This window comes from Chiloscyllium punctatum, chromosome 24 (genome assembly GCF_047496795.1).
Source record: "Chiloscyllium punctatum isolate Juve2018m chromosome 24, sChiPun1.3, whole genome shotgun sequence".
In the NCBI taxonomy this organism is placed as follows: Eukaryota; Metazoa; Chordata; class Chondrichthyes; order Orectolobiformes; family Hemiscylliidae; genus Chiloscyllium; species Chiloscyllium punctatum.
In genome coordinates this window covers 74,859,404-74,885,971 of record NC_092762.1, presented here as the reverse complement: position 1 = coordinate 74,885,971, position 26,568 = coordinate 74,859,404, and the positions used below count along the sequence as shown (strand labels likewise).

Sequence of the window (26,568 nt, the reverse complement as noted above, 5' to 3'; positions counted from 1 at the left end):
ATCAGATCAGTGTAGGACTGTGACTCTGTGTGTGTGCACACGTGCAAGGACTCTCCCTGGTGCTGCTTGGGGCCTGCCTCACTGCTGCTGCCTGGGGCTTGCCTTGGGGCCCCTCCCTGGGACCTCCACCACTGCTGCTGCTGCTGTGGCCTGAGGAGAGGCCTGCCAAAAATAAACACGGGTTGCCGCAGGGAGTGGAGTGTATTATTTCTCCCTCCAACTCTATTTTGATTTAGTCCCTACCCTCCCCTTCACTGTTTTGCTCACACAGCATTGCCCTTTTGATGTGGAGGGCAGTGCTTGTCACTGGCCACTCGGGTGTTTTCCTATCTTCCTGGTGGTGGGAATTGAATAAAGATTCGTGCACTTTGCGTCTAAAAAAAAAGAATTAAAAAAAAATAAACACGGGATGCCGCAGGGAGTGGAGTGTATTATTTCCCCGTCCAACTCTATTTTGATTTTGTCCCTACCCTCCCCTTCACTGTTTTGATCACACAGCATTGCCCTGTGGTTTGAGGGGCAGTGCTTGTCACTGGCCACTTGGGTGTTTTTCATATCCTCCTTGTGGTGCAAATTGAATAAAGATTCGTGCACTTTGTGTCCTTCACTGTGTTTTACACCTGCACACACACACACCATGGGTGCTGGGGAATAAAAATACGCACTACCGCACTTAGGCGGTAGTGTAGGGGTTTAAGAAAAGAAAAAAAAAGAAAAAAAAAGAAAAAAAATAATGTAATCAGGGGATTTTGATGTAAAAAAAAGAAAAACAAATATAAACACGGGATGCCGCAGGGAGTGGAGTGTATTATTTCCCCGTCCAACTCTATTTTGATTTAGTCCTTACCCTCCCCTTCATGTTTTGATCACACAGCATTGCCCTGTGGTTTGAAGGGCAGTGCTTGTCACTGGCCACTCGGGTGTTTTTCCTATCTTCCTGGTGGTGGAAATTGAATAAAGATTTGTGCACTTTGTGTCTTTCACTGTGTCTCACATCTACACACACACACACCATGGGTGCTGGGGAAAAAATAAGAAAAAAAAAATACTTTGGCCCCGCCCTTTGATGTGAAGGGCACTGCTTGTCACTGCCCACTCGGGTGTTAAAAAAGAAAAATAAAAAAAAAATAAACACGGGTTGCTGCAGGGAGTGGAGTGTATTATTTCCCCGTCCAACTCTATTTTGATTTAGTCCTTACCCTCCCCTTCACTGTTTTGCTCACACAGCATTGCCCTTTGATGTGAAGGGCAGTGCTTGTCACTGGCCACTTGGGTGTTTTTCCTATCTTCCTGGTGGTGGAGATTGAATAAAGATTTGTGCACTTTGTGTCTTTCACTGTGTCTCACACCTGCACACACACACCGAGATAAGAAAAAAAAGAGAAAAAAAATAAATAAATAAACACGGGATGCCGCAGGGAGTGGAGTGCATTATTTCCCCCTCCAACTCTATTTTGATTTAGTCCCTACCCTCCCCTTCACTGTTTTGCTCACACAGCATTGCCCTTTGATGTGAAGGGCAGTGCTTGTCACTGTCCACTCGGGTGTTTTCATATCTTCCTGGTGGTGGCAATTGAATAAAGATTCGTGCACTTTATGTCTTTCACTGTGTCTCGCACGTACACACACACACCATGGGTGCTGGGGAAAAATAAGCACTACCGCAGTTAGGCGGGAGTGTGGGGGTAAGGAAAAAAAAAGAAAAAGAAGAAAAAGAAAAAAATAAATACGGGATGCCGCAGGGAGTGGAGTGCATTATTTCCCCCTCCAACTTTATTTTGATTTAATCCCAGCCCTCCCCATCACTGTTTGATCACACAGCATTGCCCTTTGATGTGAAGGGCGGTGCTTGTCACTGGTCACGCGGGTGTTTTCATATTTTCCTGGTGGTGGAAATTGAATAAAGATTTGTGCACCTTGTGTCTCTCACTGTGTCTCACACCTGCACACACACAACGTGGGTGCTGGGGGGAAAAAAAAGCACTACCACAGTTGGCAGTAGTGTGGGGAAAAAGAAAAAAAAGGAAAATAGAAAAAAAATTTAAAAATTTAAAAAATATAAACAACGGATAAAAAAATAAGCACTACCGCAGTTAGGTGGTAGTGTGGGAGTATAAACGAAAAGCAGGAGTTAAAAAAAATATAAACATGGGATGAGAGGTGGGCACCTTGGGGTGTGGAGTATTTTATTTCCCCCCAGGGAAGAGGCTTTGTCTATGTGTCCCATCCATGCTCCTTATGATTTTATGAAGCTCTATAAAGGTCACCCCTCAGCCTCTGATGCTCCAGGGAAAACAGCCCCTGCCTATTCAACCTCTCCCTATAGCTCAAATTCTCCAACCTTGGCAACATCCTTGTAAATCTTTTCTGAAACCTTTCAAGTTTCACAACATCCTTTCTATAGGAAGGAGACCAGAATTGCATGCAGTATTCCAAAACCAATGTCCTGTACAGCCGCAATATGACTTCCTGACTCCTGTACTCAATATACTGACCAATAAAGGAAAGCATACTGAACACCTTCTTCAGGATCCTATCTACCTGCGATTCTACTTTCAAGGAGCTATGAATCTGCACTACAAGATCTCTTTGTTCAGTAACACTCCCCAGGACTTTACCATTAAGTGTGTAAGTCTTGTTAAGATTTGCTTTCCCAAAATGCAGAACCTCACATTTATCCACGTTAAACTCCATCTGCCACATCTCAGCCCATTGGCCCATCTGATCAAGGTCCGTTGTAATTTGAGGTAACCTTCTTCACTTCCAATTTTGGTGTCATCTGCAAACTTACTAACTATACCTCTTTTGCTCACATCCAAATCATTTATATACATGACGAGCAGTAGTGGACACTGCACCAATCCTTGTGGCACTCCACTGGTCACAGGTCTCCAGTCTGAAAAACAACCCTTCATGACCACCCTCTGTCTTCTAACTTTGAGCCTGTTCTGTACCCAAATGGCTAGTTCTCCCTGTATTCCATGAGGTCTAACTTGGCTAACCAATTGCCCATGGGGAACCTTGTCGAACGCCTTACTGAAATCCATATAGATCACATCCACTGATCTGCCCTCATCAATCCTCTTTGTTACTTCAAAAAACTCAATCAAGTTTGTGAGACATGATTTCCCATGCACAAAGCCATGTTGACTATCCCGAATCAGTCCTTGCCTTTCCAATTACATGTACATCCTGTCCCTCAGGATTCCCTCCAACAACATGCCCACCACTGATGTCAGGCTCACTGGCCTATAGTTCCCTGGCTTGTCCTTACCACCTTTCCTAAACACTGGCACCACGTTAGCCAACCTCCAGTCTTCCGGCACCTCACCTGTGACTATTGATGATACAAATATCTCAGCAAGAGGCCCAGCAATCACTTCTCTAGCTTTCCACAGAGTTCTAGGGTACACCTGATCAGGAAGTGGGGACTTATCCACTTTTTGTGTTTCAAAACATCCAGCACTTCCTCCTCTGTAATATGGACATTTTTCAAAATGTCCATCTATTTCCCTACAGTCTATACCTTGCCTGTCCTTTTCCACAGTAAACATGGATACAAACTACTCATTTAGTATCTCCCCCATCTTCTGTGGCTCCATACAAAGGCCACCTTGCTGATCTCTGAGAGGCCCTATTCTCTCCCTATTTACCCTTTTGTCCTTAATGTATTTGTAAAACCCCTTTGGATTCTCCTTAACTCTCTTTGCCAAAGTTATCTCATGCCCCCGTTTTGCCCTCCTGATTTCCCTCTTAAGTATATTCCTACTGCCTTCATACTCTTCTAAGTATTCACTAGATCGATAATGTCTATACCTGACACATGGTTCCTTCTTTTTCTTAACCAACTCTCAATTTCTTTAGTCATCCAGCATTCCCGATACCTACCAGCCTTCCCTTTCACCCTGACAGGAATATACTTTCTCTGGACTCTCGTTATCTCATTTCTGAAGGCTTCCCATTTCCAAGCCGTCCCTTTACCTGCGAACATCTGCCCCCAATCAGCTTTTGAAAGTTCTTGCCTAATACCGTCAAAATTAGCTTTTCTCCAATTTAGAACTTCAACTTTTAGATCTGGTCTATCCTTTTCCATCACTATTTTAAAACTAATATGGTCGCTGGCCCCAAAGTGCTCCCTCACTGACACCTCAGTCACCTGCCCTGTCTTATTTCCCAAGAGTAGGTCAATTTCTGCACCTTCTCCAGTAGGTACATCCACATATTGAATCTGAAAATTTTCTTTGCAAATTCCTCTCCATCTATGGCAGTCCCAGTTTATGTTTGGAAAGTTAAAATCCCCTACCATAACCACCCTATTATTCTTACAGATAGCGGAGATCTCCTTACAAATTTGTTTCTCAATTTCTCACCGACTATTTGGGGGTCTACAATACAGTCCCAATAAGGCGATCATCCCTTTCTTATTTCTCAGTTCAACCCAAATAACTTCCCTGGATGTATTTCCGAGAATATCCTCCCTTAGCACAGCTGTAGTGCTATCCCATGTCAAAAACGCCACTCCCCCTCCTCTCTTGCCTCCCTTTCTGTACTTCCTGTAGCATTTGTATCCTGCAACATTAAGCTGCCAGTCCTGTCCATCCCTGAGCCATGTTTCAGTAATTGCTATGATATCCCAGTCCCATGTTCCTAACCATGCCCTGAGTTCATCTGCCTTCCCTGTTAGGTCTCTTGCATTGAAATAAAATGCAATTTCATTTATCAGGACTGCCTTGTTCTCTGCTTTGTCCCTGCCTGCCCTGACTGTATGACTCGCTACTTGTCTCAACTGTACTCGTCTCAGATTGATCTCTTTCCTCACTATCTCCCTGGGTCCCACCATCCCACCTTACTCATTTAAATCCTCCTGAGCAGCTCTCCCAAACCTCCCTGCCAGTATATTAGACCCAATCCAATTCAGGTGCAATCCGTCCTTCTTGTACAGGTCACTTCTACCCCAGAAGAGATTCCAATGATCCAAAAATGTGAATCCTTCCCCCATACACCAGCTCTTCAGCCATGCATTCATCTGCTCTATCCTTCTATTCCTACCCTCACTAGCTCGCAGCACTGGGAATAATCCCAATATTACTACTCTCGAAGATCTCCCTTTTAAATTCCTGCCTAACTCTCTATATTCTCCCTTCAGAATCTCATCCTATTCCCTTCCCAAGTCATTGGTTCCAATGTGTACAATTACCTCCTGCTGGTCCCTCTCTCCCTTGAGAATATTCTGCACCCTCTCTGAGATATCTTTGATCCAGGCACCAGGGAGGCAACACATCATTCTGATTTTTTGCTGCTAGCCACAGAAACATCTGTCTGTGCCTCAGACTAGAGAGTCCCCTTACACAATTGATCTCTTGGAACCCGACATACCCCTCATTGCATTCGAGCCAATCACGATACCAGAAACTTGGCTGTTTGTGCTAGATTCCCCTGAGAATCCATCACTCTCTACATTTTCCAAAATAGCATACTTGTTTGAAATGGGGATAGCCACGGAAGACTCCTGCACTACCTGCCTACCTCTCTTACCTTTTCCTGGAGTTAATCCATTTTTGTGACCATATCTGCAACTTTTCTCTCTTCCTATAACTGCCATCCATCACACCCCTTTGCTCTTGTAAATTCCTCATTGCCTCTAACTGTCTCCCCAACCGATCCATTCCATCTGATAGGATTTGCAACCAACAACATTTATTGCAGACATAATCCTCAGTAACACATAAACTCTCCCTAAACTCCCACATCTGATGAGAAGAGCATCTCACTCTACTAAAGGCCATTTTTTCTTCTTCCAATCTACAGACCCCTAAAATAGCACAGTCTTATTCTTCGACAAAACACTGCTCTCGGCTAACTTAATACTTGGCTTATATTTTTAAATTTAATTAGGAGACATATCTCAATAAAACATATAGTCAAGAAAGAACCCACTCTACTCACTACTGCAGACTTACTGTATGGCCACACTTAAAAAGATTCACTTATCTGTTTCTGTGCTGTGACCTCTCCCAAACAAGCATTGCCATTGTTTGTTGGTAATGTATGGTTTATATATATATTTTAAAAATACATACAAACAGGGATTTAGAATCTCCTCAGTTTAGGGACTGACTCAGAGCTGGCTGGCTACAGCCAGTGCACTGTGCACCAGTAAATAAAGGGTGTCTTGGTGATAAGATTATGACCTCTGTGCAGTAATTTTAGTGGCAACTGGAGAAAACAGTATGTGCCTGAAGGACATTTGCTCGCAACAGTCATCTTGGTGTTGGGGTAAGCATTTCTGGCATTATGCCTCTATTTGGTAAGCATGACTTGTTTGATCCTGAGGTTGAAGATTGGGCCCATGATGTGGAAAGAATGTGATATATTTTCAAGGCTAATGACATTGGGATAAATGGAAAACAAAGAGTAATCCTTCTGACTGCTTACAGACCTGCAACATTTTTGGTTATAAGAGATTTAACTTTTCCAGACAGTAAAACCTTCCAAGAGTCGATGGAGTTGGTTAAGGAGCGGCATGGTAGCTCAGTGGTTAGCATTGCTACCTCATAGCACCAGGGACCCGGATTCGATTCCAGGTTTGAGAGCCAGTGTGGATTAGTTCGGGTGAAGGGCCTGTTTCCACACTGTAGGGATTCTAAGAATATTATGACCTCAAACCTCCTCTAATCCTGAGACGCTATCAGTTTTATTCGGTTGTTAGAGAACCGAGGGAGTCGGCACTGGGACTTTTGACGAGGCCTGTGATTTTGGGTTAACCCTGAATGAGGTTCTGAGAGACTGTTTGGTATGTGGGATTAATGGCGTAACCATGCAGACGTACCTACTGGCTGAAGCTCAACTGGACTTCAAACAGACACAACAACTGGCCTCGTCATCAGAAAATGTGGCTAGTGGAGCCATAAGACCATAAGACATTGGAGTGGAAGGCCATTCAGCCCATCAAGTCCACTCTGCCATTCAATCATGGCTGATGGGCATTTCAACTCCACTTACCCGCATTCTCCCCGTAGGTCTTAATTCCTTGTGACATCAAGAATTTATCAATCTCTGCCTTGAAGACATTTAGCATCCCGGCCTCCACTGCACTCCGCGGCAATGAATTCCACAGGTCCACCACTCTCTGGCTGAAGAAATGTCTCCACATTTCTGTTCTGAATTTACCCCCTCTAATTCTAAGGCTGTGTCCACGGGTCCTAGTCTCCTCGCCTAACGGAAACAATTTCCTAGCGACCACCCTTTCCAAGCCATGTATTATCTTGTAAGTTTCTATTAGATCTCCCCTTAATCTTCTAAACTCCAATGAATACAATCCCAGGTTCCTCAGCCGTTCCTCATATGTTAAACCTACCATTCCAGAGATCATCCGTGTGAATCTCCGCTGGACACGCTCCAGTGCCAGTATGTACCTCCTGAGGTGTGGGGACCAAAACTGGACACAATACTCCAAATGGGGCCTAACCAGAGCTTTATAAAGTCTCAGTAGCACAACGGTGCTTTTATATTCCAACCCTCTTGAGATAATTGACAACATTGCATTCGCTTTCTTAATCACGGACTCAACCTGCATGTTGACCTTTAGAGAATCCACGACTAGCGCTCCCAGATCCCTTTGTACTTTGGCTTTATGAATTTTCTCACCGTTTAGAAAGTAGTCCATGCTTGTATTCTTTTTTCCAAAGTGCAAGACCTCGCATTTGCTCACATTGAATTCCATCAGCCATTTCCTGGACCACTCTCCCAAACTGTCTAGATCCTTCTGCAGCCTCCCCACATCCTCAGTACTACCTGCCTATCCACTAACTTCATATCATCGGCAACTTCGCTAAAATGCCCCCAGTCCCTTCATCCAGATCATTAATATATAATGTGAACAACTGTGGCCCCAACACTGAACCCTGCGGGACACCGCTTGTCACCGGCTGCCATTCCAAAAAAGAACCTTTTATCCCAACTCTCTGCCTTCTCTCAGACAGCCAATCCTCAATCCATACCAGTAGCTCACCTTGGACACCATGGGCCCTCAGCTTACTCAGCAGCCTCCTGTGTGGCACCTTATCAAAGGCCTTTTGGAAGTCCAGATAGACCACATTCACTGGGTTTCCCTGGTCTAACCTACTTGTCACCTCTTCAAAGAATTCCAACAGGTTTGTCAGGCGTGACCTCTCCTTACTAAATCCATGTTGGGCATGCGAACTACAGGCATCCCGATGGAAGTGGACATCCTCACCTGTCCGGCTGAGCTTAGGGAACACCAATCACGTGCAGACACCTGCAGACCTTTACACGGGGAATATCCTCAGCAGAAGAGGCCCTAAGACAGCCCAAAGCACAGCCCCACAACAAAGCCAATGCTTGATCAAATGGCTAAAACCTTCTTCAGCATCTGGGCTGGCAAGTTATTGTAGTTGCTGTCAGGATGTGGACTAGAGACAGCAAAGGAGTCCTACAAGGCCTGACCTGAGTAAGAAAACTCGTAGGCTGGTCCCTGGGAGACTGAGAGAAAGTGAGGACTGCAGATACTGGAGAGCGTGGTGCTGGAAAAGCAGAGCAGGTCAGGCAGCATCCGAGGAGCAGGAAAGTCCACATTTCAAGCATAAACTCTTCATCAGGAATGCCACAACCTGGAAAGTTCCCCTACATGAGGGTTGGAACAGCTAAATTCTTTAGTAACATTCAAATCGGAACTGCTTAAAATTAATGTTTGGTTAAATGGTCACTAAATTCCCACGGAGATTGATACCAGCACAGCTGTATCTATGGTTACAGAATCTGTCTTTAATGAGATTCACTCGGGTCTCAAAACTTATTGCACAGGACCTCAGCCAGACTGTGAACTTACACTGGGGAACTGTTACAGATTAAGCGTACAACTTCAGTTCTGGTCTCCTATGAGCAGTTTGTGCAGTTACCACTAAAGGTAGTAAAAAGCTTGGGCCCATGCTTATCGGGGCAGAATTGGTTGAGAAAGATTCAGCTCGATTGGCTCAACACTTTTTGATTTGAAGATGGCTGCCTCAGTGAAGTCCTAGTGGAATACCCAGGAGTTGTTGAGAGAAGGCTTGGGATGATGAAAGGGGCCAAAGTTACTCTGCATGTTGCTCAGGAACAATTCTGCAATTTTACAAGGCCCCCCACCACGTGCCTTTTGCCTTGCAGGTAAAAGTAAAGGTGGAAATCAGGAGGCTGGAGAGTGAAGGAATCATCAAATCCATGCAGTTTGTGGAATGGGCAGCACCAGTCATACCAATTGTGAAGCCCAATGGCTCAGTTCACCTGTGTGGGAATTTCAAGCAAATGGTAAACGGCTTCTTGCAGCTGGATAAATACCCAATCCCTCGCATAGAGCACTTGTTGCAAAATTGGCAGGAGGACTGTCCTTTACGAAGCCATGCCTACCTGCAATAGCGATTGGATAAGCAGTCCCAGAAGTACACCACAATTAACACATCTAAGGATTTATACCAGTACATAATACTGCTTGCACCCTTTTCCAGTGGACCATAGAGAACATTTTACAAGGGCTACCCCAGGTTGCCATTTATCTGGATGACATACTACTAACAGGGAAGACCAATGAAGAGCACTTGGAGAACTTGGACATTTCTCTCAAATGGGCATACACCTTAGAAGGGAAAAATGTGTGTTCCAGACACCCCAAGTGACCTACTTAGAGTACAGAGCTGACAAAACTAGGTTACACCCATTGGAGGGTAAAGTGAGAGGGATCAAAGGAGGCCAGTCTGTACCAGAGTGTACGTCTTTCCTTGAGTTAGTAAATTCAAATGGAAAATTAACACATAACCCAGCCTCCATCTTGCCACCTTTACACCAGCTACTGAAAAAGGGTCAGCCTTTAGGGAAGTGAAAAAGTAGCTATCGTCATCTAAGGTTTTGGCCCACCATGATCCGAAGAGAGAGGCAGTACTGAACATGCAATGCCTCCCGATATGGTACTGGGTTAGTGTTGGCTCACCAATGGCCCAACGGAGAGGAACACTTGATAGCATATGCTTCCTGGACTATGGTTGATGCCTGAATACAATATGCTCACACAGAGAAGCAAAGCTTGGCGGTCATCTTTGGTGTGAGGAATCTCCACCAGTACCTTTACAGATGGGAATTTGTCATAGTAACAGATCACAAACATTAGCTAGGGCTAATGAAGGAAGAGCAGGCAATGTCACCCATAGCTTCCAGTAGAATTCAATGCTTGATGAGTACAAATTAGAACACCGTCCAGGAAGTCAAGTGATAATGTGGATGCCCTGAGCTGCCTCCCACTAGCAGATATTCCATCGGTCCTGTCTCCCTTGGAAGAGTCCATTTTGGTTTTAAACTTCCTGGACACCCTCCTGGTCACATCCAACTACAGACACAAGAAGATCCTGTCCGAGCAGAACTGAAATAGCTGGTGGTCCTGGGGGAAGCAGAAGGGCCATCGCAACCAGGGCTGAAATTTTTCTGTATCCAGCATAACCAGATCACCGTAGAAGATGGCATATTATTGTAGGGAGCAAGGGCGATTGTCCCAGATAAAGATCACTACCAGAAACTAGCTGAACTCCACCAGGGTCATCCAGGGGTTTCCAAGATGAAGATTCTAGCAAGACGTTATGTCTGGTGGCCTGGGTTGGACACTAACGTAGCTACATTGGTAGGGTAGTGCCCAGAGTGCCACCAGTGGCAACCTACATTATGGTAAATCCTGGACTCGGTTACATGTCGACTATACCGGTCCTTTCACGGGCTCAATGTTCCTGGTCAATGTGGAATCCCATTCAAAATGGTTGGACATAAATAAATTCCATTTAGCAAACTCATGGATGACAATTGAGAAGCTGCGAGCATCATTCATGATACAGGGACTCCAGGACGTTTTGGTCACGGTCAATGGAACGTCATTTACCAGCAGGGAATTTGAATATTTCCTGAAGTCGAATAGCATTTGGCACATAAGGGCAACTCTATACCATCCATTGTCCAGTGGTCTGGGGGAAAGAATGGTGCAGACATTGAAGTTAGGCATAAAGAAGTAGCTACAGCATCACTCGATACCAAACTGTCCCGGTTCCTGTTTAATTATAGGGACACCCCTCATTCAACAACATTGATAGCACCAGCAGAGTTACTGAGGGGGAGAAGACTCCGCACCAGGTTAAACCTGATATTTCCAGAATTGGGGAGGGGCAACGGTGAAACAGCAGCAGGAACACTAATGCCGGCCACATGCCTCCTTTAAGTGAGATAGACAAGTTAGTTCAGGGGATGAAGTTTGGTGCCAGAACCATGGGAATGGCCTTGTATGGGTATGAGGCGAGGTGGACACAAGGTCAGGTCTCGTGAGTTACAGAGTTTGGGACAGTGATACAGTCCTGAATGAACATGTGGGTAACCTGAAAGCTGTTACCTTACGAACGGGGCAGGGGCAAAACATACATGGCCCCTCAGAACAGTGAGAAGTCCTGTCAGAAATCATAGGTTCTCCCACTCCATCTCGTGTCGAGCAAACCTCAGAGTCTGAGATGGATACAGCCTCGATACTGTTACAGCCAGATGAAGAGGAGGAAACTCTTCCAAGATGCTCTGGATGCAAGAGATGGGCTACAGTCTGGCACATGCCACACGTGTCAGAGGAACCAGACCCGGGGGGAAACATTGCAAGGAATGCTACAAGAGAAAGAAAGACCAGGCCAAAATCTTTGGACTTGGAAGGGGAGATGTAGTGATTTGAACAAGGTAGACTTCACTGACTATGCGATCCTTGATTAAGGTTGTTAACCTGGGCCAATCAGGAAGTCCTGGCTGATAGATATAACCAAGGGACAATGTGAATAAAGATTTCTGCACTCATTGTTCTTCACTGTGTCCTGCACCTACACACACAACATGGGGAACAAAAAAATAAAACAGCAGTGTTAGAAGTTCTGTTCAGTTTGAGATCTGGCTCTGAGGGAGCTGGATCAGTGTCACGGTATCTCCATTCGTGTTATGGGATTGACTCTGAGCTTGCTGCCCACCTCCAGTGTGTACTGCTGTTGTTGTTCTCTGCTAACAAGGAGAGTTTTCTTTTTCTTTCCCCCCTTGTCCAGAGAAGGCATTTGTTTTTTGGTTTTCTTTATTTTTTTTTCACATTTAAAACAAAAGATATACAGGTGCAATGTGAATAAAGATTTCTGCACTCGCTGTTCTCTCCTACAACTGAACACACAAGACATAGGTGCGGGGAAAGTAAGCACTACTACTGTTAGGTGGTTGTGTGGGGGGATTTAAACAAAACAGTGGATTAGCATCTCTGAAAAAAAACCAGGGATTTAGAATCTCCTGAGTTCAGGGACTAACTCTGAGTTGGCTGGCCACAGCTAGTGTACTGCTGTTGGTTTTTGTTTTTGGGGACCTGATTCCTGAACTGGCTGATCTACACAGTCAGTGTGTTACAGGTGTATTTCAGTTCTCAATAGGGAACTGTTGTTTCACTCACTGGTTACTTTTTTTTATGTAAAAAAAGAAAAAATATATATAACCAGGCAACTTAGAATCTCCCCAGTTCAGGCGACTGACTCTGAACAGGCTGGCCATGACTAGTGTACTGTGCACTAGTAAATGAAGAGTGACTTGTTAATGGGATACCAATCTGTGGTGCAGTTATTTCAGAGTGGTAGCTACAACTCGGGGCTGGTACAAAAGTTTCCTGAAGAAGGGCTTATGACCGAAATGTCAATTCTCCTGCTCCTTGGATGCTGCCTGACCTGCTGCGCTTTTCCAGCAACACATTTTCAACTCTGGTACAAAGGTGTCAGGAACATGGAAGTGAATAATGACTTGCATTTATGTCACACCTTTCACAGCCTCCGGTTGCCCCGTATCAACAAGATACATTTTGAGACAGACCTGCTGTGCTGCACCAGAGAGGCTTAATTCACGCTGGAGGAACCACATCTAGTCTGGATTACAAGTGACTCCAGACCTGCAGCAATGTAGTTAACTCTCAACTGTCTATTGGAGAATTAGAGATGGACTCCCAAAGATGTGCAGGTTAGTTAGATTGACCAAGGTAAATGCTGGGTGATGGGGATAGGGTAGGGTCTGGGTATGGGTGGGCTGCTCTTTGGAGGGTCAGTACAGACGTGATGGGCTGAATGGCCTCTTTCCACTCTGTTGGGCATTCTATGATTCTATGACAATCAATACTGGCTTAGCCCGCAATGCCCACAGCCCATAAGTGAACAACTTTTAAAAGAAACTAGCCAACTGGCTCCTCAATGACACTAAAATTGAATCATTAACTGTTTACTTAGATAATTTATTTAAAACTGAGTGAAAATAAACATTCTGTGAAATTATGAATAATGTTGATGATGTAGTAACTGAAGACTAAGAATTGCTGCTTAATAATGAAACTGGAAGCCAGCTATACAGTGTTTGGCCTGGAAATATACTTTGATTTTCATGAACTACAACACCATTCACTTCTTTTCTGAACTTACATCCAGCTCTAACCTCAGCCCATTGAAGTAGCAGCCACGAGTTGTTGTACCAGAGGTGACAAGTCAGGTTCCCTTTCGATCGATTGAACCAAGGTATGAATACTGTCGACATTCTGTCATTCAATGCACGGTACTGATTTCCGGGAACCTCTTCCCCATTCATTCGCCAGACGATGCTAGTTGCATTAGTTCTGTAATCAAAAGTGCAGCCTTCACTTTTCAATTGGCAAGTGGCTGACAAAGGATCACCCAGGTGAAGAACTGTTGAATTCAATGTCATGTAACTGCAGTTTTCCCAGGACACGCTGACGGTATCTGAAGATTGGGACAACATGTTGTAAGTGATCCTTTCAGAACCGTTGACACACTTCTGCAAACCTAGAATGGAATTAACACATGATGAACTTTCCTGATGTACCTTATGCTTTTCATAGAAGACCCCCTGCACTGCTCCAGTGAGGCTCAATTCAGGCTGGAGGAACCACACCTAGTCTGGTTTATATGTGACTCCAGACCCACAGCAATGTGGTTAATTCTTAACTGTTCATTGGAGAATTAGAGATGGAGTAATTGGGTATTCGCTTCAAGACATTTGCGAAACTTTGGACATTTAATCTGGGTGATAGGGGTCTTTTCCATCAGCTGCAACCTGCTAAGAACCTGGCATCACCTGCTTTGGGGAAGGCCCACCATCTTTGGTAACAGTTTGGCACTGAAGTGGACAGCAGGACCCTGGATCTAGTTAAGCTCCCCTTTCCCAAACTGATTTCACGGTTATTCATTCTTTCTTTTCCAATCACCACACCTGGGTGTTATCTTGACAGCCACAACTGAGCTTGACCAAGTCTGCTTTCTGCTTTGTCGACTTGCCACACATGAGTTTGGTAGGTGCCGATAGGCAATCCAGGACCTTGAGGGCTCCTGTCTGCCTGAGGTAAGGGGATGGTGTTGGGGGTGTGTGGTCTCTGACACAAGTGTCACCTCCATAGCCGCACCGGAAGGGCGCTGTTGGCTCCCTGGCAGAGGGGAGGCAGAGAGACTGGGTATCTCCAGAGTGTCCTGAGATGACAATCCCTGGATGGCTGACTGTCCCTCCTCTGTCAGTGAGCAATGTGGAACCACCTTCCCTGTCAGAGGAGATGGGAACTTTGGAGGCAGGCCATGGTTTTTTGGCCTCCTCTTTCCCAGCCATTGAATGGATGCATCCATTGCTTGACCAATGGACTAAAGGTCCCCACACATATACAATCCCTACAGTATGGAAACAGGCCACACCAACCATCTGAAGAGTACCTCACCCAGACCCATTTCCCTACCCTATTACTCTACATTTCCTCTGACTAATGCACCTAGTCTACACATTCCTGGACACTATGGACAATTCAGCATGGCTGATTCACCTAACCTGCACATCTTGGACTGTGGGAGGAAACCATAGCACCCAAAGGAAACCCACGCAGATACGGGGAGAATGTGCAAACTCCACACAGACAGTCACCTGAAGCTGGAATCGAACCCAGTCCCTGGTGCTGTGAGGCAGCAGTGCTAACCACTGTGCCACCATGCCACTCCTGGCAGGTAGTTTTTTTTTCCAGACCTGGCCGTATGGTGGAGGCAAAAGTGAGTACTGCAGATGCTGGAGATTAGAGCCAGGGGTGTGGTGCTGGAAAAGCACAGCCAGTCAGGCAGCATCTGAGGAGCAGGAAAATCAAAGTTTCGAGCAAAAGCCCTTCATCAGGAATGACTTTTCCTACTCCTTGGATGCTGCTTGAGTAGCTGTGCTTTTCCAGCACCACATTCTTGTCTCTATGATGGAGGCAACCATGCACTTGTGTGCCAAATCCATGACATCAAAAAGAACTTGGTTCGACTTGTTTGCCAAACCCGAAGTTTGACCCTCTCAGTTTCCACTTGATCTTTGACACCACTGCCAGACATTCCCTACTTATCTTCACATCTCCATCAGCCCAATAATGGCCGAGTCTAGAGGCTCATTATCCATACTGGGCTTAGCAGGAGCTTGTTCCTCCACAGGAACGTTGGAGACATCGGCCATTTCTCCTTTCCTGAACTGCCAACCTGTTCCAATACTGTGCTTACCCAAATGGGTCTCCAAGCCTACACTTGATAGATAGATCACCCACTGAGGTGAATGTCTCTATGCTGCTGGAGGGTGGGGAGGAAGGTGCATCCTCTAAGGGTGATCTATCTCCTTAGGGGTGATGCCTGAGGTGGAGCAAGGGAGATGGGCCTAAGGGATGAGGGTCTTATTTCCTTTGTTCCTGTGAGTGTGAAAGAGCTCTGGAGATTCTATAGGGAAATAAAGCTTAGTTCATGTCAAAAGCCTCTACCCTCACCCTAAATGTTTTCAAGATGTTGGTGCTTGATGTGCAGCTGGGAGGAGCATTGGAGCCTTCCTAACTATGCGGCAGTCGTTATCCAACCTCTGTTTTGATATAGACATATTTCCCTTGCTGTCCTGTACTAGCAAGCATTTAAATGTAATTACTTTTTGTAGCTGGCACAACTAAACATTTACTCAGAAATATCAAAGAAGTTAATTTGGTTTCAATGAGATAACTGGACTATATATATTCTGTTCAAAAGAACAAAATATTGTGGGTGATGGAGATGAGAAATGAAAATAGAAAGAGCTGGAGAAACTCAACATATCTGGCAGCATCTGTTAAGAGAGAAACAGAAGGGAGATGGAGATATAATTGGTTTTATGCTGCTTAAAAAGGGGGAAGGGAGAGAATTATTCATCTTTGTATTCTATTGCACTGAATTGTATGGAGTCATAGAGAAGTCCAACATGGAAACAAATCCTTTGGTCCGACTCATCCATGCTGACCAGATATCTCAACCCAATCTAGTCCTACTTGCCAGTACCTGGCCCATATCCCTCTAAATCCTTCTTATTCATATACCCAATCAGATGCCCTTCAAATGCTGTAACCACACCAGCCCCCACCACCCCCTTAAAAGCAATACAGTTCATCACAAATTAATCACAGTAAGAGATATAAACGTGAACAGTGCCAAACATCATCCACAATCAGTTCCAATTTGTGAGTCCAGTGAAAACCTTTAGATATCAATGTAGCTTTGTGAACTTTGTGATTGTTAAGGAATACTTCTCCAACCTGCTTCATGCAGCTTACAAGAATATTTGTCTCAAAAAACGTCTTTTCAATAGAAACCATGCTGATTGAGTTTGCAACATCCTAAAACTTTCTGTTTCACTGAATGTGTACTTTGCCAACTTCTCCCTCACATATGCAGACAACTCATTTATACATTCTTCTGGATTTGAATGTAAACCAAACAGTAATAACAAGCAGCAGAAGATGAAACATAAATACACATGTGGTCCCAGAATGGTTTAGACCATAGCGAGCATGAGCAGCAATGACACCACTGCAATTTTCAACAACAAACTTAATTCAATCTCAACTCATCTCTTCAAAAGCCAACAGCACCAAACATATACAATTCACAAATAATACAGAAAAGAAAAGGAGTTCTCAGTGCATCAGGCAACATCTATGTGGAGAGATGTAACATTAACATCTCAGGTTCAAGACCTTTTGTCAGAAGTCAAAAACGTTTGAAGTGCATGCATGGGTTTGAAGTAACCTTGTATTAGATCTCACAGCATCTGTTTGGTTTTCCTTGGGTGCCCCCTTTCACTTTTGCATTCATGGAATGTGGATGCCAACTGCAAGACATGTATTGCCCATTCCTGTTACCTTGAGGGTGGTGCTTTTTTGGAAATGCTGCCATCTGTGTTTGCATCCATTCATATTTAAAAGGCCTGTTTCGGCTCTCTGTGACTAGGACCCAGTTCAAATCTTTTAGTCCCTGTAGTCCTCATCCCACATATACCTCTCAACCTACCTCCATGGTTCCTCAAACCCTCCATGCCAACTCATCCTGCCCGCCTGCTTTCCTGGGTTCCTCGCACCCTTCATGCCAGCCCATACTCACTCGCTCAATATCTTCCACGGTATCTACCACACAGAAGTTTTGTGAAGATGAAATAAATAAACTTCTAAAAATCTGGCATAGCTCTCACTATATAGACTCCCATTCCTTAAAACATCAAAGGTCTTAAGTCCCTCTAAGTTGCTTATATCTTATAAAAAAAACTTTACCCTTTAATAGCCTCAAATTAAACTGTGAATGCAGGACCCCTGCTGAGATAACTGTAGCTTTGACACCCAGCCAAGCATTCATAAGGAATTATTGTTAGGGAAATATCAATGACAAACTCTGTTAAAAGAGATGCTACACCAGACAGCCTGTAAATCAAAGCAGTTCAGCAAAAGATCCTTTTTAAAAAAACATTGATAGCTGCAATCCACTTTTTTTAAAAAAAGCACAAAGGACAGGAGATTAAAAAATTCCTGATCATGACAGTTAAACAGAACTTACGCACCTTTAAGAATGTTTACTTCAATTGCACAAACTTGTGGCACCTACTCAGTGGGATAAGGGTCTCCCTGCTGAGTGAATCACACCCTGACCCTTTTCCTGAACCAGCATAAATGGGAAATGTTGAAAATGAGAAGAGGACTTCTTTATCCAGATCCTATCCTCCATTTGTAAGACTTCATAAAAGTTTGGCTACTCATACTCTTCCTTTGGCCTGGCATCTATTTTAGTCATAGAGTTATAGAGATCTACAGCTCAGAAACAGACCCTTCAGTCCAGCTGGTCCCTGCTGACCAGATATCCTACATAAATCCAGTCCCCTTTGCCAGCATTTGCCCATATCCCTCTAAACCCTTCCTATTCATATACCCACCCAGATGCCTTTTAAATGTTGTATTTTATCAGCCTCCATCACTTCCTCTGGCAGCTCATTTCATACATGTGCCATCCTCTGAATGAAAAAGTTGCCCCTTAGGTCTCTTTTATATCTTTCCCCTCTCACTTTAAGTCTATCTCCTCTAGTTTTGGACTCCATAACCCTGGGGAAAAGACCTTGACTATTCACCCTATCCATGCCCCTCATGATTTTATAAACTACTATAAGGTCACCCCTCAGCCTCCGATGCTCCAGGGAAAACATCCCCAGCCAATTCAGCCTCTCCTAATAGCTCAAACCCTCCAAACCTGGCAGCACCTTTGTAAATCTTTTCTGAATCCTTTCATGTTTCACAGCATTCTTCCTATAGGAGGGAGACCAGATCTGCACGCAACACTGCAAAAGTGGCCAGACCAATGTGCTGTCTCGCTGCAACATGACCTCCCAACTTCTATACTCAATGCACTGACCAATAAAGGCAAGCAAACAAAAGCCTTCTTCAATGGGTGTTTTGACAATATTTCTACTACTTAAAAATTGCTCAAAAAGAAAAGCTAAAAGCATTGTCTATTGCTGCAACAGTCATTTCTAACTTAACATAAATGAACAGCCAATTAACAGATTATTTCTCATTCAAATTGCTAAATTTAATACAATTGCTAAATATCCATAAACTCTGGGTCTTACCTGCACAAATGAAGGGGACAAGCAGGAACCAGATCTCCAGCTTTGTGAAGCATACACCGACAGCCATGTTTATTATTCTCATAAACCTAAAATAACAGCAAGAATTGTAACATACTTGTCCAATAATACACAAATGTTGTGTGAAACATTATGAATAACATTTTTCCAATATAAAACGTTAAGAAAACTTGCTTTCATATTTAATTGAAACAGAACAATTTCCATGTTGTTCAGAGTTTGAGCAGATTAGATTAAAGTGACCGTGAAAGTCTTTAGTAATTGCAGTTTAACCACAGCTTTTCAACATCTAAGCAACAAGAACAGGAGCCAAGGACATTCTTTGGAATCAGAATCCCACATTTCCTAGTAATTTGAGTCATTTGCTGGCTTACCACAATCTATTTTATATTTGTAGCCGTTTCTATTGGTCTTCTGCAACAGTTATGGTCTACAGAGAAACCATGACACAAGTTTGTGTGGAGTTTGCACATTCTCCCCGTGCCGATGTGGGTTTCCTCCGAGTGCTCCGGTTTCCTCCCACAGTCCAAAAACTGTGCAGATTAGGTGAATTGGCCACGCTAAATTACCCGTAGGGTTAGGTGAAGGGGTAAATGTAGGGGAATGGATCTGGGTGGGTCACGCTTCGGAGGGTCGGTGTGGACTTGTTGGGCCGAAGGGCCTATTTTCACACTGTAAGTAATCTAATTGAATCTAAAAGGTCATTTGTTTCTACAGGTAGTCATTTTGGACAAGTAAAAACACTTAAGAAACTTATACTGATGTTACAACTTTAAAACAAAAATTACTGCATCTATCAGACATCTTTGAGGAAGATGTATGTTTTCTGAATCTGCTCATTAGCATTCCCATTGGTGCAAAAATCTATTGAGGTCTGAACATTTAAGTTATCAGGAAAATCTGTACCTTTCAGCAACAGACTAGGTACTAGGCAAGAGGCAAACAATATTGCCCAATAACTTCACTGCATGCATTACAAAGTACCTTATAGCACAGAAATAGGCTATTTGATGTAATGTGTCCATGCTGGTATTTATTCAACACGTGTAAAAACTGTAAAGAACACTACATCGGATAAACAAGAAGGAAATTTCCCACCAGGATACATGAACATCAACTGGCCACCAAAAGACACGATCTCTAGTTTCCATACATACAGACAAAGAAGGACACCACTTTGACTGGGACAACACATACATCCAAGGACAAGCGAGACAGAGACACGCACGAGAATTCCTAGAGGCCTGGTATTCTGACTGGAATTCCATCAACTCCATTGATTTAGACACCATTTACCTTCCTTTGAAAAAAGAACTGGAAATGACATCACCCACCTTAAGAAACCAAGACCTATAAATAGAGAGATGGGTCAGACCACCAGTGCTCTCACGGATGATGTTACCTAGTCATGGTGACAAAACATCCGAAAACAAACCTTCCAGCTCAGTGAGCCTACATCCATATCCTCAGCCTGAGCTACAATAATGTTCGTAGCATTTTTATTCTACTTGTACAAAACAATTTGGGGTGGCCTGATGGCTCAGTAGTTAGCACTGCTGCCTCACAGCACCAGGGTCCCAGGTTCGATTCCAGCCTCAGGCAAGTGTCTGTGTGGAGTTGGCACATTCTCCCCGTGTCTGCATGGGTGTCCTCCAGGTGCTCTGGTTTCCTCCCACAGTCCAAAGATGTGCAGGTCAGGTGAATTGGCCACGCTAAATTGCCCATAGCGTTAGGTGCATTAGTCGGAGGGAAATGGGTCTAGATGGGTTACTCTTCGGAGGGTCGGTATGGACTGGTTGGGCCAAAGGGCCTGTTTCCACATTGTAGGGAATCTAATCTAAATAAAAACTCAAGAACCATCTGTAGTTAAAAGGGAGCAGGATATTTCACTAAGCTAAAGGAGGTGAATGCAATACTTCACTCATTAAAACAGTCATTGCTGATTAAGGGGGTTTCAACTGAATACCTTACATTACCAGAGGTGTTGATTTAATATCATATCTGAAAGATTATCAGAAGGTTTATTAGAAGTTCAAATCCTATTCTATTAAAAACTTTGCTCCCAAATGTAGGATTTTGGCACATGTTTATATTGTGCAGGTGAATCTGACTTTCTAGTCATGTCTTTTTACTAATTAAAAGGAAACAATTTTTTTGTCTCTTGGAGAGGGTATGGAAGGGTTCAGTTGTCATGGTCCACACAGGTACCAACAACATAGATAGGACTAGGAAAAAGACTCTGCTGAGAGGGCGGCACGGTGGCACAGTGGCACAGTGGTTAGCACTGCTGCCTCACAGCGCCAGAGACCCGGGTTCAATTCCCACCTCAGGTGACTGACTGTGTGGAGTTTGCACGTTCTCCCCGTGTCTGTATGGGTTTCCTCCGGGTGCTCCGGTTTCCTCCCACAGTCCAAAGATGTGCAGGTCAGGTGAATTGGCCATGCTAAGTTGCCCGTAGTGTTAGGTAAGGGGTAAATGTCGGGGTATGGGTGGGTTGCGCTCCGTCGGGGCGGTGTGGACTTGTTGGGCCGAAGGGCCTGTTTCCACACTGTAAGTAATCTAATTATTTGCAGCTCAGGGCTAAATTAAAAACCACAAACATAATAAGGAGGTATGTTTATGGCTCAATGATTGGTCTAAGAAATATGGATTCTGATTCAAGGCATACTAGTAACTCAGCAAGAGAGAACTGTTCCACTGGGACAAGTTTCATTTGAAACCGTGCTGGAACCAATGACCTGGTAAATCATATAACTTTGGTTGAAGGTATGGTTTGGAACTAATTAGTGGGGGGGAGGGTTCAAGTTTTTAAAAAATCAAAAAGAAACAAGAGAGCCTCAAAAATATCATAGTAATATAGTAAAAAGAAAAAAGTGTAAGGCTGTTATTTGAATGCACACATGCAAGGGAGATGAATTGGTGGCATAAATAAAAATAAATTAATATGACTTGACAGTTATAATTGAGATGTGTTTGCAGCATGATCAAAACTGGAAACTAGTGTTCAAAAGCATTTGATGTTCCAGAATAACATGCAAAAAGGAGGAAATGTGGTAGCTTTATAAATGAAGGAAGTTATCGGTGCAGTGATGGGTCATGATATAGCTCCGATAGACTGTGATGTGGAACCAGTTTGAAGAAAAATAAGGAATTCATAGTTTGGGAGAAGATTTGTAGCTCGGGTGCTCGTTGTTGTGGTTCTGTTCACCAAGCTGGGAATTTGTGTTGCAGACGTTTCGTCCCCTGTCTAGGTGACATCCTCAGTGCTTGGGAACCTCCTGTGAAGCGTTCTGTGATGTTTCCTCTGGCATTTATAGTGGTTTGTCTCTGCTGCTTCCGGTTGTCAGTTCCAGCTGTCCACTGCAGTGGCCGGTATATTGGGTCCAGGTCGATGTGTTTGTTGATAGAATCTGTGGATGAGTGCCATGCCTCTAGGAATTTCCTAGTTGTTCTCTGTTTGGCTTGTCCTATATTAGTAATGCTGTCCCAGTCCAACTCATGTTGCTTGTCATCCATGTATGTGGCTACTAAGGATAGCTGGTCGTGTCGTTTCGTGGCTAGTTGGTGTTCATGGATACGGATCGTTAGCTGTCTTCCTGTTTGTCCTATGTAGTGTTTTGTGCAGTCCTTGCATGGGATTTTGTATACCACGTTGGTTTTGCTCATGCTGGGTACTGGGTCCTTTGGCCTGGTGAGTTGTTATCTGAGAGTTTTTGGCGAATACATTGTATAGGTGTTCTTCTTCCTCTTTTTGTAGTTTTGGTGTGCTGCAGTGTGTTGTGGTCCTTTTGAACAGTGTCTTGATGCAACTTCTTTTGTGTGTGTTGTGGTGGTTGCTTTCATAGTTCAGGACTTGGTCTGTGTGTGTGGCTTTCCTGTATACCTTTGTGGTGAATTCTCCGTTCGGTGTTCTCTGTACCATCACATCTAGGAATGGGAGTTGGTTGTCCTTTTCTTCCTCTCTAGTGAATCGGATTCCTGTGAGTGTGGCGTTGATGATCCGGTGTGTGTTCTCTATTTCTGTGTTTTTAATGATTACAAAGGTGTCATCCACATATCTGACCCAGAGTTTGGGTTGAATTTGCAGTAAGACTGTTTGTTCTAATCTTTGCATTACAGTTTCTGCTATGAGTCCAGAGATGGGTGAGCCCATGGGTGTGCCGTTGATTTGTTCATATATTTGGCTGTTGAATGTGAAGTGTGTTGTGAGGCACAGGTCGAGTAGTTTGAGTATGCCGTCTTTGTTGATAGGTTCCCCGTCTTGTTGTCTGTTCTGTATGTCCAGCAGGTTGGCTATTGTTTCTCTGGCTGGGGTTTTGTCGATAGAGGTGAACAGTGCCGTTACATCAAATGAGAACATGGTTTCTTCCTTGTCTATGTGTATATTTCTGATGTCCAAGGATTCCTGTGTTGATTGTATACAGTGTCTGAATCCGCTGATCAGGTGTTTCAGTTTCTGTTGTAGTTCTTTAGCAAGTTTGTGTGATGGTGTCCTTGGTAGCGATACGGTGGGTCTGAGTGGGATGTCTGGTTTGTGCACTTTAGGTAGTCCATAGAATCTGGGGGTGGTGTGCTTTCAGGTTTTATTCTCTGTAGGTCAAACCTGATTACCTGTCTGTTTTTTTGCAGGTTCCTCAGTGTGTTGTTTATCCTATTGGTGAGTTGTGGGGTGGGGTCCATCTCTCTCTTTTGGTAGGTGTGGGTATCTTCAATTAATTGTTGCGCTTTCTGGATGTCCAGGATGACCGTCATTCTGCCTTTGTCTGCTGGTAGTACGATTATGTTCTTATCATTTCTTAGTGTTTTTAGTGCTTCCCTCTCCTTGGTGTTGAGGTTGTGGGTTTGTCTTTTCCTTGCTATCAGGGGTATGATACTTTGTCTCACTGTTTGTTGTGTCTCTTCTGTCAGTCCACTGTTCCTAAGTGTGCATTCTAGTGCTGCTAGGAAGTCTGCTGTCTTGGCGTCCCTGTGATTGTAGTTGAGTCCCTTGGCCAGTATTGTTCCTTCCGTGTCTGTGAGCTGTCTGTGGGAGAGGTTTCTAACCCAGGTGTGTGTTGTGGTGTCCTCTCTGTTGTGTGTTAGTTTGGCCATTTTTTCTTTTCGTGCTGTTTTTTTTTGTGGTGTGTGCTCCTGTTCTGTCCTATGGTGACAGCCTGTTCTATGGTCCGGGTCCATTCCTGATTGGTGGTTTTTGAAATTAACTATTTTTGGCGTGCAATTTCTTGTTTGTATTTGTGTAGTCTGTTGTGAAAATCAATTCTCCTCTTTTCCATCTTAAAAGGGACACCTCTTATTCTAAAACTATGTTCCCTCATTCTACTTTGTCCAACCAGAGGACACATCCTTATATTCCATTCCCCCTCCAATAGTCACTGACATTCCATTGACATACGGGCTTTTATTGAAAATGTGGAGGTGGAAAAGTACAGCAGGTCAGGCAGAATCCGAGGAGCAAGAGAATCGATGTTTCGGGCATAAGCCCTTCATCAGGAATGTGGGGTGGGAGGGGGAGGGGATCTGAGAGATCAATAGGACGGTAGGGGTGGAGGTGAGATAGCTGGGAAGGTGATAGTTAGATACAGGTAGAGGGTAATGGTGATAGGTCGCAGGGGAGGGTGGAGCGGATAGATTGGAAGGAAGATGGATAGGTAGGGTCTTTGGTTCATGTCTTTTCCAAAGGTCATTCAACAGTGTAGCATTCCTTCAGTACATTTTCCTATGGTACCTTGTCTATGGGACCATTTCATGAAGAAACCTCCTCAACCATTATCCTCACCTAACAGCCACAGACCAAAAAAGTTGAATTGTTAATATCTGATTTCTGAGCCATCGCAAGATCCTGCATTCAGATTTATGAACTTTAGCTTGGATGTATTATTATTTGCTCACTATTAGAATACAAAAAAAAATCAGGCTCAGCAGTTCAGTGGTATTTAATGCCAGTTAATTAATTTACCTTACAGCTAATCTTAGTAAAACCTAAAGCACATCAAATAGTAAAGGAAACTTAAGACAAATTCCAACCATGTTAAAAAGCCAGCTATTCATGTATTGGATCCATTTCTGTTTATTTTCTGGTGAAAGGGAAAGTGATTACAGAAATAAACTGAGAGAGATACAAACATTTCAGGATGTAATGATAACTGCTCATAATGAAATGTCATTACTAATAGGCAATGGTATTAGAATCACAATTACTGGTTAGTACAGTCCTGAAAAAATATTTTAAAAGATTTAATAAATATTTTCATTGTTTTCCTACTAATAAACCAGGTTTATCAGACCTTCATTACTATAAGGCAAATAGCTTTTTAAACAAGGTTTATCAGAATTACCATCATAATGCACATCTCTCAGACAAATCAGATCAATCTTGTCACAAAGTCAATACGAAATATTTTAGAATTCCAAGATTAATTCAATATTGAAATGGATATAACTTCCTAAAATAATTTATCTGATCTCCCTGTGCCATTTTAATCCTTGACAGCTTCACCCTTCTGATGATTTTGGGTCCAATGGAATAGTGGAGCACCAAAGGGGATGATTCAGCCCAATGAGTGCACACCCATTAATTTGAATAGAAGTCCAGTCAGTATTACTACCATTTAATGCCCAGCTGTTTTTTTTTAGTCTTTTATTTCTCCATAATTATCTATTCAATTTCCTTTCAAAAACAAATTTGTGTCCATGACAATATTTGGGGCCAGTGTTGATGATTGGGGTGGAGAGGCATTTCATTCCAAATCTGAGCCAGTCTTTGAGTAAAGGTTTTACCTTGTGTTGGTTCTTTGGTCGATCAGGTTAAATTGATTCAAACTGGAATCATTGACTTTCTGATTATTCAGCCGTTGGAAACAGTTTATTTTCATTCTATCCAAACCCTTCAGAGGCAGCTTTTTACAAACTGCATTGGTGGAGACTACCAAATGTCATGTCAGTCTGTCCAGTGCCTTTAACAAACCTGCCTACTTGCTCCTGTATCTGTGCATTTGTCTGAAGTTGTTAATTGCTGACAGAGGGGGTCCCCTCCTAACTGCGGTTCAGTGGATGCCTGACAGCCAGTAGGTCTCCAAATCCCAGTGCTGTGAAAACATTGCACCCTTGTAAGGGATGAGGAGACAAAATGTCTGACATCCACCTCACCATCCTGATGCTTACTGCTTTCTTGGCAACCAACTCCCCCTTGAAAAAGACTAAGGGAGGATGAAACTGATTGATATGTAAGTGGCAGCACGACCGTTAGCACTGGTGCAAGTGGACCAAGGGTGTTAAAGTGTCACAAAACAGTGAACAGAGGCAGCATACAGGCCATGTAGGCTAATACTCTGTGAGTTCAGGATTCAGAGCGAGTGAGGGAAGATGCTGCATGTAGTAGTGAGAGTGGTGCAACATTAACCTTGGGGGGAGATGGGTGCAGTTGCAGAGATAGAGTGAGTGAGGTAGTAGAGAGGAGTGGGTTGCATTTATTGTCACAGAGTGTAGAAGCTCACTGATCTTCAAGTGGCATTGCTGACATTCATACAGACTGTGGCCCCAATTGGAAACCTGGGATTG

General features: G+C 43.7%; 1 protein-coding gene across 1 annotated transcript in view; it reads right to left on the bottom strand.

Moving 5' to 3' along the window:
* Positions 1-26,568, bottom strand: part of LOC140494703 (interleukin-6 receptor subunit beta-like) — a 106,623-nt gene that overhangs the window by 50,832 nt on the left and 29,223 nt on the right. The window contains exons 2-3 of the mRNA XM_072594204.1: positions 18,994-19,079; positions 13,494-13,871 (exon numbers count right to left, since the gene is read on the bottom strand). Of these exons, the coding sequence (XP_072450305.1) occupies positions 13,494-13,871; positions 18,994-19,075 (460 nt within the window). The 5' untranslated portion in view covers positions 19,076-19,079. The remainder of the gene's footprint in view (positions 1-13,493; positions 13,872-18,993; positions 19,080-26,568) is intronic.